A 12941-nucleotide genomic window follows, 5' to 3' on the forward strand; every position below is an offset into this window, starting at 1 on the left:
CTCCACCTTCACCTTCCTCTTCCCAATCCCAAACCCCTCTTCCCAACCCAACCAGAGCACATAGACAAACATGCATCCACCTCAACATCGAAGGGTAGCTCTGACAAGCACCACAGGACACACCACTGACATGCAAACAAGCAACATCCACCTGCAGACAATTGAACAGTAAACACTTGTCCTGATACATCCACCACCTTCAGCATCACAGACACAACACCACACACACCTACAGACACCACACAAACACTCACAGATCCAGGCAATACACCTATCTTACCCACAGACATCACAAGAGCAGACCCTCAGATATCCACCTGTCACCACATCCGCAGACACCACAAACACAAACACAGACACGCCTACATGCAGCACATCCACCATACCTGTAGTCACCACCCCAACACAGTCACCCATCCACCATGGAAACTCGCAGCACCTCCACCCGCCCTCTTTCCAAAACACATAAATGCCCACACTCACTCACCCAACAGACACCAACCACCCATAAACATACCTCGCACACACATGCACCCAAGACATCCAAAACTACACCTCTTACAACCACTCCTTCTCCCTCCACACCTAAACCCTTCTGCTAGTTATGACCATCCCCATTTGTCAAAGAAATCTTTCCTCTGAGCTTTCCCTTTTCCCTACTCCTCTTCCACCCTGTGATACCCCTAAACATTCTGTGTCCCTCCCCAAGTCTGCCCCTTCTACCTCAAAACACTCCCCTGCCCCCCTACTAGTACCAATGCCTCTCCCCCTGCCAAGAAATCAACTCCTCCCAAGATTATCCAAGCCTCCTCAAAGCCTTGACCTAGGCCCCCCTCAAACAAATCCAAAAGTCCCACTCCATATCCAAAGCCCAACCCCCACCCTTTACCCCCCCAATGTCTAAGGAGCCTGCCTGCCCTCTTGATGCCCCTACCTGCGGAGGTTACATGGCAGTAAGGAGTCACGTTCTGGGCACAAACGTGCTTTGCATGCATGTTGCACACACATTTGTTGGACTGGCCTCTGGCCTTGGACATTGATCTTTCATCTAAGCTTATAATATATATTAGGACCATCCTGTTGTTGGTTTCTACATCATATCTTTCTCCTGCATTTTTTTACTTAGGTCAGTTTTGGTCTTGGCTGACATTGTTTGTGTGTGAGCATTTGTTTGTCAGTGGTGGTTGTGCTACCTGTTTTGCTTGAGCAGCATGTGTGGCTGTGTGCATTGCATTTGTCCACAACTGATGGGTGTGTTGTGTGATGACCATGTGTATGTTGTGGAGATGTTGTAGTGTTGGTATTGTGTGGTGTTTGTGTTGACATGTGTTTGTTGCAGTGTTGTGTGCCTTTGTGTGCTGTGACTCTGTGTGTGTGTGGAGAATGTCAAATACGTTGTGAAGTGTGTTTGCGGGGTATGTTGTGTGTTGCATTTATTGGATATATGGTTGTGTGTGTTTGTTCCCTAGTGGTGGTGCTGTATGTATGATTTGCCAAGGGGTATTGTCTATTGTGTGTCCTTGACAATGCTTTGATGATGTAGCAATTGTGGTGTAGTTGTGTCATTTGGTGGTGTTGTGTGTTGTTGTTGTGTGTGACTGTGCCGGTGCTGTGTATCTGGGGGTTGGTATGTGTTATTGATGTGTGTGAGATGCCCGTAGGGTGTGTACCATGTATGTGCTGGTGTGCATGTGCTGTGTATGAGTGTGCACGTCGGTGTGGGGTTACGTGAGAGTGTCGACCTCGCCACCCACTACCGATTTGTATGTTGTGTATGCGTGGGTATTTTCTCAATTTACAATAGGTAAGTGTGTGTACTAACGGTTGCTGTCGTTGTCGCTGGTTCCAAAGTAATTGGGTGAGCAGGAGCAGCCGAAGAACTTGTAGTTCTGGTTCCATGGGGGATCTGGATAAATATGGTTTCCTGAAAGTGAGTGTGTCCTTTTATATAGTTGGTTTCCGCCTGGGTTTTCATGGTGGTGCGACAGTGGCAGAAACATTGGCGGTGTACAACCTCGTAATCTGTCTGGCAGAAACATAGTCTCCGCCGGCCTGCAGGTGGCTACCGTTGTCCGTGGCAGCTCGAACACACTGGCAGTGGTTTGGCTGTATTCTGTTGGATGTACCGCCATGGTCATAATTTGGCTGTCTTTTCCGCCAGCCTGTTGGTGATTCGATCGCCATGGCGGTCCTGGAACTTGTAATGACACCAGTTATTGTGCTGCCTACTTAAGTAGCCCTCCATAACATGTCCCGGCCCGGCCACTGCAGCCTGAGTGCAGTGTCACACTGCCATGTTCTCTTGGCATTTTAACCCCCTTGCCAAGTCTTATACTCCCCTTTTATTGCATATAGGTCACCTCTAAGGTAGGACCTAGGTAGCCCATAGAGCAGGATGCTGTGTAACTAAAAGGGAGGACATGTACTTTTAAGTTTTACATGTCCTAGTAGTGAACAACTCCCAAATTTGTTTTTCACTACTGCGAGGCCTACCCCTCCTATAGGATAGCATTGGGATTCCTTATTACATTTAATAAGCTGTAATTCCTAATGAGAGGAGGACGATATGTCCTGTTTGGTACCTATAGTCTTGTAATAATAAGCCCTGTTTAATAGTAAAGTCAAATTTATCTTTAAAATTTTGAAAATGCCATGTATGGAAAGTTGGCATTTTCCTGCCCTTTATGCCTGCAACAAGTCTTAGGTCACACGACTGGGTGTAGCTTACAGTTAGACTTTGTGAATTCCTCCCAGACAGTCATACAATAGTGGGATTAGCTGAGCCTCAAAGGGCAATTAACTTGCTTGATGATGGGCGGAGCTAAGCACAAATCCACTTGGACCTGAATAGGCTATAGCCTGTCTCCTCACAATAGGCCTAATGACTCTGTATTATCACACAACTAGCTTAGAGCCAGGCGAGGCAGGAAACTGCCAGAACCAGAACTTCAAAGGACCTTTCCAGAAATTCCTGCTACCGCCTAGAAGCAGGGCATAAAATAGGACTCTAAGACCCACTGTTCAGTTCACTACTGGGGCTGTGAAAGGACTCTCAGAGAACTGCCTGCTGTTATGGCCTGCTGTGCACTCTACCAGTCTGCTGCTGTACCTGGGAGGACAGCTTTGCTGCCTGGAACCTGACTTGAATCCTCAGAGGCCAGCCCTGCTGTTGAGCCCTGAATCTGCATCTACACCCAGGACTACCAGAAGTAACACCATGGGCTAGTTTGCTGGTCTCTAGCTCAGAGCCACAGGCTCCCATCATTTTAACCCTGCACCAGGACCAAACCTGTGTGAGTCCTGAACCCCCAAGAGGTCTCCATACACTCCTGGTCACTTGGTTGGGGTGTTAATTCATACAAATAGCCTGGACACATTGGGAGGTGAAGGGTTTCTTGTCTAAAGAGCTGATTAAACATGTAAACTGCACAGGCCGTGAGATAAAGGCTACAATGTGAGCTTATCTCACAGTCTTGCTGCCTAAAAAGAAACAAGGGAAAATTACTACAAAACTTTAGTTACTGGGAACAGTCCTGGTGAAGAAGATAATAGCTATGTGGTTTGAGGCTGCCACTAGTAGACATATGGTTGCTAAATGTGGTAGAATTGGCTGCATCTGAAGCAGACATGTTGGGGCAAAAACCTAGAGGAAGACTTCATAACATGGGTCGAGCTAGTTTGGTTACTCAATGACCCTCTGGATGGTAAACCTTTGTGAGCCTTTGCAAACCAGTGTGGGGTGACAGAGGAATAGCGAAGGGAATGAACTGAGATGAGATGGAATTTATGGGGTTTGGGTTGGGAGTTGAGGTTAATTATTTTCATTCATAGGAGTATAGATGAGGGCAGCATGATTTATGTGGTATAAAGAAATTGTCGAAATCACAACAGAACTTCCATTTGATCGACTGCTAAAGACATATTTAACATGTTGATAGGGTAGAATAAAGCCGTGACATAAAAAGGAGGGTGTTAGGGTGGATGGGTACAGTGTGCTAAAATTCATATTTGTGGATGGTTATCTATGATTTGCTAGGCAATGACTGAGTTGCTGGTACCATGTGCAACAGGTCAGATTTAATTGAACTAACGTGGATACTGTATGGCATATATGATCTGAAAAGACTAAAGTTTTTTTTTTTTTTTTTTTTTTTTTAAGCCCTGCAGGTCCTCCTATCTCTTGTCAAAGCTAAACATTATGCTTTCCTTTATCAGTATATTATATGGTTCTTAAGAAGAAAATAGGACTGCATATTAATATTGGCCCAATTCCTGACTAGCTCATAGTGCTACACCCCTAACCTGACTGGGGTGGAAGGTGGTTATGGCAACCTAAACAAGACCCTTAGGGAGTCATTATGACCCCGACGGTCGGTGTAATAGTGGCTGTAGTACCGGCAATAGGCTGGCGGTACATACCACCACTATTATGACATTGGCGGTTTGGCCAAAGCCAAACTGCCAAGTTAACACACTGACCGCCACAGCGGTAATGACCGCCAGGCTGGAGACTACAGTCTCCAGCGCGGCGGCTGTCACTAGGCCGCCCATGGCATTTTGACCCCGCCCACCGCCATGGTTTCCGTGGTTTCTGTACCACCACGAAAACCATGGCGGTAGGCATTATCAGTGCCAGGGAATTTTGCCTCCTCCCTCCCCCGAGTTCTCCCCCACTCTCCCCCTCCCGACCCCCGACATATACACACTCATACATGCACATACGTACACACCCATACACACATGCATTCCCACATTCACACATGCATACATACATTCATACACACTCACAGAACCACTCACTAACATACATCCAGGCACACACACAATCACACGACACAATATGCACGTACACACACACCCATTCATGTACAAACGCATGCAAACACAGTCACACAGTCACCCACACACGCACACAACACCCACCCTCTCCTGTCGGAGAACCCGACTTACCTGCTTGCAGGGGGTCCTCCGGCAGGAGACATGACGCGGCGCTGCTGCCAGCAGCAGCATCCGCCAGAAAAACACCACCAGGCCGTATCATGGCTCATGATAAGGTCGGCGGCGTTCTGCTGGCGCCACCCTACTGCCGTCCGCCACCACGACGGTAGTCGGAATTCCGCCAGACTTCTGGCAGAATTCCAGCTACGGTCAAAAGTTGGTGGGCGGTCGGTAGCCACGGCAACGGTATGTTAGCAGCTGTCGCCGTGGCGGTAGGCGGCATTTGTCGCCAATGTTATAATGAGGGCCTTAGACTTCCCAGGGAAGTTGTGGAAACAGATCTCACCCTTGCTTTGTATTACTGATGCATGCCCAGGCGAAACACAAGAGACATACAAGATACGTTTTCAATACATTTATTGAAACAATTATAATTTGCATAGATAATGAGCTGCAATAATTAGGCAAATGAAACAAAGCAGAGTTATCAACATAATGAACATAGTAAAGATAATGAACAATCCAACCATGATAAATTAGTTCTAGAGAATCTAGAATTTCCTACATAAGACTATACTGAGAGCACAGCAGGTGTACCCTTCTGCCTTGCACAATCTAAGGGATTAGCTTTAGCCCCAGGCCTGAAATGGGTGTTGGGAGTCTGCCTGCAGTGTGGATGGTCATCTTCTTGGGAAGCTGGTAGATTAGCGCCAGCAAAGGTCCATGTCAAACACAGCATTCGTCCCAGGATGGTTGCGGCTGGAATGCCCCTCTGCCCCTAGGGGTCAGTACACCATTTATAGAATAAAACCACACTGTGTTAGAAGCACAGCTGTGATGCAGTGCTATGTCTAGATGCTAGAAGCTGTCTCCTGACCAGTCAAAGCAAGTACTAGAATATCGTGTACTGTGTTCCTAGCTTTAAAAACAATGTACTGATTAATGTTGAGAAAAAAGGCAAGCTAAAACAAGAGAGTTGTACAATATAGTTCTAGAAGAATATCATGCAAGCAGTGTGTACAATTTCACAGCTAAAGTGATGCAGCTATAATGTGTAAAATATGGAATATAAAATTAAGCTAAGAAAATGGGGGAACCAACTCGGGTTCAAGAGGTCCTCACAACAAATATCTCAACTTCCTATGAGCTTCTTATTAAACCAAAGAGCACCAAGTTTCTGTAGTGATAACAACCCATGACTTGACATACATTGGCTAGTAAATTTGCTTCTTTAAGGAGCAACAGATCAGTTTTAGGCATCACAATAACTGCATGATGATTCCTCTTCTGACATTTTCAGTCATGCCTTTAAAGTTCTAAGTCATACATTTCTTAGGGTCCATCCTCAATAAACATAAACCACTTCGCAAAGTATAACCATATGACAGTATATACCATCAAGAATAACCCCCATAAATATTGCATGGTTTCGTAAGAAAGCATAAATGGGGTACAGTAAAATACTAATGGTGTTAACCTCTCAGGGTTATGAGAATCTGGGGAGAAAATGAACATGCCTTTAGGACCTAATTTCTGATTTTTTTCAACCAGAACCTGCTACCTGCTTAAAACAACAAGAAATTATTTATGCTATTTTGGACACATACAGACCATAAATTATAAATATGTTAGCAAAGATTTGTTTTTCAACATTAAGTATAAAAAACTATACATTTTTAGATTACCTGATTTTGGCTGTGTTAACCCAGGCATACAAGGGTATAGTGAAGGCTCTCCGTTCTTGACTCCGTACAGTTTCAGGTAGAATATAGTCAATTGTAAGAGCATCATATTTGATTCGACATCTTGCAAGCGCAGCTGCCAATTTTGTTTTATAGCTATGAACATAAAGACAGTTATGCAGGTTAAAATGTTTACATTAAGTATATGCATCATAAATTAATGAAAGCCTCTGTGTATTCGAGCAGCACTGCACAAATGCACAATTACATGCAATCATTTTTTAAATGATTACACATGAAAACGTCTAAGTCTCTCTCACTGTCCACACTTTATTTCTCACTTATCTCCTTCCAGACGGGCTCATACATTTGGAGAAAAAATCTCACATTTCAATGATTCACAAAGGGTTGGTATGCAGCCTTAACAACGCAAAAGTCTCTACACCAGACATCTAGAGGGTAGGCCCTCACACCTGTCTCTTATTTTAGAAATATGCATAATAAAAGAGACACTACTTACGGGACACACCTTTCCTATTCCATTTCAAACAAGTTCAAAACAGTAGTGAGACTAGGACATGTGCGAGACCAACCATCACATAAATAAATAGATAAACGACTAACTCAATAAATAAATACATTAATAAGTCATAACATGAAGGCAAGCCACAGAAGCCAAACAGTCTCTTTTCCAGGGTGCATCCCATAAATTAGTTTCCTTTTGTGAATAGTCTTAGAATAGAAATGATTCCAAGAGTACTTCAGAAAATCTAGAACTAGAGTTATCCACTATGTAACATTCGTTCATGTGGACTTTCCAGCAAGTGGATAATACTGCATGTGTAAATGTGAAGCATACATGTTTGTTTCTCTGAGAAGAATATCATTCCATGGGGAGAATCCCTTCCCAACAACAAGGTCCATGTTAAATAAGAGGGTGCAACAGACACAATCCCATCTTGGAAAGACAATGGGGGTTATTCCAACTTTGGAGGAGGTGGTAATCCGTCCCAAATGTGACGGATTTACCACCAGCCGTATTACGAGTTCCATAGGATATAATGGACTCGTAATACGGCTGGTGGTATATCCGTCACTTTACTGTCACTTTTGGGACGGATTACCACTTCCTCCAAAGTTGGAATAACCCCCTATGTGTATCTCCATTCAATTTTTTTTAATAAAGTTCACAACTTTACAATGTCATTCAAAAAATCTTAAAACAAATAATCACTTATTACATCATATATAACACAAATTATTTTCTTAACTCATCCGTTTGACGAAAATAAGTTACTTACCTGTAACTGTAGTTCTCCAGTATTGGAATCTTTCATAGATTCACATGCTTGAATCATTCCCCTTCGTCGAGATGGGAGTCCCCGGTATAATTTACACAAGTAATGTCAAGATATATTAACAAAGAAAAAGGCCCTAGGCCTCTTCAATTTAACAGTCAGTCATTTTGTGAAAAGGACCAAACTTGAGCATCCACCAATCAGGCGACAGCACCCTCTAGAATCCTCCTGAGAGAAGCTCCAGCGCCTCAGATTTTCCAAGCACAAATGCGTACAATATAGGAAAAGAGAGAGAGAGGTGAAGTGAGCTTCTCCGGGGAGGTGGGTGGGTCACATGTGAATCTATGAAAGATTCCAATACTGGAGAACTACAGTTACAGGTAAGTAACTTATTTTCTTACTCCAGTATTGGAACTTTCATAGATTCACATGCTTGAATCAGAGTAGAGAGCAGTAGCTATGCACATTGTAGTATAATAACATATTTGATCGAAAACACCTTGATAAATGAAACCTTATTATATTCCTGTATATAAATCTATGTAACTATAAAGGCATACACCTATATATATATATCTATATATATCAACATTTATATATATATATATATATATATACACACACACACACACACACACACATATATATACATGCACACATAGATATCCAGAATGACAGAGCAAAAAGTATCCTATAACACGTATGTAATATGAATACTATCATTAAAAATGACCACTTATCTGTCTCTCACAGTGTTCTCTTACTCTTGCTTACTTTCTTTTTTTTTTTTTTTTTTTTAACTGTGTAAGCGAATATAAAGGATATAAACAATGTGCATACCTGTTCTTGGATGGAGGGATGGAGAAGAGATGGCTCACCTTCACCTGAAGAGATTCCTGAGAACCGCTTGACCCACTGCTACCTCTCCCTGAGAGAGATTCCAAGCAGTAGTGTTTTGTGAATGTATGACAGCTCCTCTATGTTGCTGCCCTACAAATGTCTTGTAGTGAAACTCCGGCGAACAGTGCTGCTGACGATGAGACTGCCCTCGTAGAGTGAGCATGTACAGTGAGTGAGTGCAGAGGTTTGCCCGCTGCTTGATGGCAGAAGCGAATGGCTGAGGCGATCCATCTGGAAATACTCTGCTTGGAGAGTGGATGCCCTTTCCTAGGAGCACTGTATGCTACGAATAGCTGATTAGAGCGTCGAAAAGATTTAGTCCTGTCCAAATAGAATTGAACACATCTTTTAATGTCTAAGGAGTGTAATGCCCTCTCAGCCGGAGTAGATGGATGAGGAAAAAAGGATTTGAAGACTAAAGGTTCATTGATGTGAAAGTCTGAAGGAACCTTTAGAATAAAATGCGGGTTAGTGCGCATTAGCAGTCTGTCGTGTTTAAGCTGTAGCAATGGCTCTTGAATTGAGAGAGCTTGCACCTCGCTGACTCGCCTAGCTGATGTGAGAGCTACCAATAAAGCAACTTTCCATGAAAGGAACTTGAGAGAAACACGATGGATTGGCTCAAACGGATGTTTCATCAGTTGTGCAAAGATGATATTTAGGTTCCACGAAGGAGGTGGTGGTCTGAAAGGAGGGAACACTCTGAAAAGCCCCTTCAAGAACCTCTTAATCAGACGAGAGGAGTAGAGTGAGGGTGAAGCATCCGAACGTCTGTATGCAGCTATCGCTGCTAGGTGAACTTTAATGGAAGAATGTGCCAGGCCAGCTTGAGCTAGCTGCAATAGGTACGGTAATATTTCCTCTGGTGGTGAGACTAATGGGTCAATCTGTTGTTGATGACACCAGACACAGAATCGTCTTCATTTACAATAATACGTTTTATTGGTGCTATCCGCTCTGGCTTTTGACAAAATATCCCTACACTCCTGTGGGATATTCAAATGTGAGAACTCCCTGTGGTCAGGAGCCATGCTGATAAATGCATTGACTTCGGATCCGGGTGCCAAACCTGGCCTTTGTTCATTGTTAACAATTGGGGTAACGGCTCCAGCGGAATGTGAGGCTTGATTGACAGAAGAAGAAGTTCTGCGAACCAATGCTGACGCGGCCAGTACGGAGCTATTAATATCAGAGTGCACGGCTCTGCTTTCATCTTCGTGAGGACCGGTGGGATCAACGGAATTGGAGGAAAGGCGTAAGCAAAGATGTCTGACCAGACTATCAAAAATGCATTCCCCCAAGATCCCTTCTGGTGATGCCAACTTGCGAAGAACTGCATTTGGCGTTGTGCTTGTTTGCAAACAGGTCTACTGTTGGTGTTACCCACTGGGAAAAAATGTGGTCCACTACTGACTGGTCTATCTCCCATTCGTGGCAGCTCGACTTCTGCCTGCTGAGTGCATCTGCTGTCTTGTTGTTTATTCCCGGCAAATGTACCGCTGATAGTGTGATGCCTTGCTGCGAGGCCCAATTCCAAATTGTTTGGGCTTCTCTGGAGAGAGTGAGAGATCTTGTGCCTCCTTGTTTGTTGAGGTAATGCATCGTGGTGGTGTTGTCTGTCCTTATTACCACTTGTGATCCTGAGATCTTGGGAAGAAACGCCTGTAAGGCCAGGTGCACTGCTCTGAGCTCCAGCCAATTGATATGCATTGATGCCAGATGCGGTGGCCATTTGCCACTTATTTGCAGATCCTGTAGCACAGCTACCCAGCCTTCCATGCATCCGTCGTTATGGTCCACGGAGCTGGCTGCTGTAGAAACGAAAGGCCGATTGATAGATGATGTCTTAGAGACCACCATCTCAGAGCCCTGAGCATTGTTGGAGTTATGTGTATCTGATCCTCAAAAGTGCCTGACACTTGGAGCCATTGACAATTCAGTTGCTGCTGTAGGGGGTGCATCTTTAGACGGCATAGAGGAACTACAGGTATGCATGAAGACATCATGCCCAACAGGGACTTGAACAGACGGACAGTAACCTTGCTTCTTTTCTGTATGGAACTTGTTAGAGTCAGTAACCTTTGTTGCCTCTCCAATGTGGGACTTGCCATGGTGGATTGTGTGTCCAGTTTTGCCCCTAGAAAGGTATTATTGCGTGCTGGTAGAGGCTTGGATTTCTCCCAATTGATGGTGAGTCCGAGGTTGGTTAGCAAGGAAACGCACTTTTTTGTTGATCTGTGCGCTCCTGCGTAGGTCTTTGCCTTTATCAGCCAATCGTCTAAGTATAGAAAAATGTGTTGTTTTCTCCTTCTGAGAAAGGCTGCGATTGGTGCTAGACATTTGGTAAATATTCTGGGAGCGGATTTCAGTCCGAAAGGAAGGACACGGAATTGAAAATGGCTGCCGGCTACGGTGAATCTCAGGTATTTTCTGTGGACAGGGTGGATGGGTATGTGGAAGTATACATCTTTCAGGTCTAGCGTAGACATGAAATCTCCCTGGTTGAGACGCAGGAGGACGTCTTGTAGGCTGATCATACGGAACGATTGCTTTTTTAAGTAGGCATTTAGCTCCCTTAAATCGAGGATCGGCCTCCAATCCTTCCACTTTTTCCGAATGAGGAAGAACCTGGAATAAAATCCTGTTCCCCGCTGGGCTCGAGGTACCTTCTCTATAGCTCCTTTGAGAAGCATTTTGTCGATCTCCTTTTTGAGTTGTTGAGGGTATCTTGAAGGAATCCTACGGGGAGGGTTGGAGGGAGGTAGTTGGGTGAATTCTAAAGTATGGCCCCGTTTCACTAATTGTAGGACCCACTTGTCTGATGTGATGGCTTGCCATTGTTTGAGGAATAGAGATATCCTCCCGCCCAGACTGAAAGGAGGAGAATTGGACATAGCCGGAGCCTCGGATGCATCAGGTTCTACGAGCCGAATCTTTGGCAGGGCGGGTTGAGCGTCCACGACCTCCAGGTCTACCATAGGCTGGTTGCGGCGGCTGCCTCTGTGAGTAGTATTGGCGATATTGTTGGGAAGAGGAAGGATAGGTGGAATATCTGTGCTGTTGATATCCTCCTCTGTATGAGGGTTGGCCACGCCCTCTAGGTCGAAAGGAAGTCTTTCGATATTGCAGGGTCCCTAGTGACCTTGCTGTGTCTGTGTCCGATTTGATGGATTGTAAGGCATCATCAATGTGTTTCCCAAATAACGCCTGGCCATCAAAAGATAAGTCCAAGATTTTATTTTGCACCTCTGGACGGAAAGAGGTAGCTTTAAGCCAACCTTGCCTTCTACGCACCGCTGCACCGGCGAGCTGTCGAAAAGCAGCGTTTCCTATGTCCATTGCACAGTCGATAAGTTCTGCAGACGTGTGTTGACCCTCCTGTACAGTTTTGTTTGCCTCTGATCTTGTATCTTCCGGCAACTGGCTAATATAAGGTGCAATGTCCGCCCAAAGTTGCCTATCAAACCAAGCCAGTACAGCCAAAGAGTTGGCAGCTCTTACCACTATGCTAGCCATAGAGGAAAATCTTTTACCTATATTATCTAGCCTTCTACCCTCTTTGTCTGGGGGTGCAGAAATCGGGGCAGAAGGATTCTTAGATCTTCTTTGTGCTGTCTGAGCTACCACCGAATCCGGAGCAGGGTGTCCAGTTAGACATGTTGGTGCATCGTCCGGTGCTTTGTATTTCTTATCTAAACGAGGCAGTACTGCAGTAACTGTAGCTGGATTATGCTTGACTTTAAGACCCTCTTCCCACAGGTAGTTAACCATCGGGATAGAGCGCACGGATTTCTGAAAAGGCTCCTTAAAGTCGTAAAGGAAACAGTCTGTTTGCTTGGTTGGCATTGGTAAAGCAAAACGTTTGTCAGCTCTTTCTAGAAGATTGTGAAACCCTCCTATGTCTTCTGGTGGGGACTCCACCTTAGACTGAGAAGGAGAAGGAGGAGCAGGGATGATGTATTCGTCCCACTCGGAGTGAGTGTCCAGGAGCTCCCCTTCTTCCTGATCTCCCTCTGAGATGTCCGTATCCTGAGGAAGTGTCATATCAGGAGTAACCACACTCGTGAGAGGTAAGGAAGTTGGCCTCTGATGTGGAGTGGTAACCCCAGAGACGGGCGATGGG

The 12941-nt window shown here is 44.8% G+C and overlaps 1 protein-coding gene across 3 annotated transcripts in view; it reads right to left on the reverse strand.

Moving 5' to 3' along the window:
* The window catches only part of NSUN7 (NOP2/Sun RNA methyltransferase family member 7), a 1148229-nt gene that overhangs the window by 523440 nt on the left and 611848 nt on the right, over positions 1 to 12941 (reverse strand). For all 3 annotated transcript variants that reach the window (XM_069201939.1, XM_069201936.1, XM_069201945.1), the window contains one exon: positions 6624 to 6776. In XM_069201939.1, the coding sequence (XP_069058040.1) occupies positions 6624 to 6776 (153 nt within the window). The remainder of the gene's footprint in view (positions 1 to 6623; positions 6777 to 12941) is intronic.

This window comes from Pleurodeles waltl, chromosome 1_2 (assembly GCF_031143425.1).
Source record: "Pleurodeles waltl isolate 20211129_DDA chromosome 1_2, aPleWal1.hap1.20221129, whole genome shotgun sequence".
Classification (NCBI taxonomy): Eukaryota; Metazoa; Chordata; class Amphibia; order Caudata; family Salamandridae; genus Pleurodeles; species Pleurodeles waltl.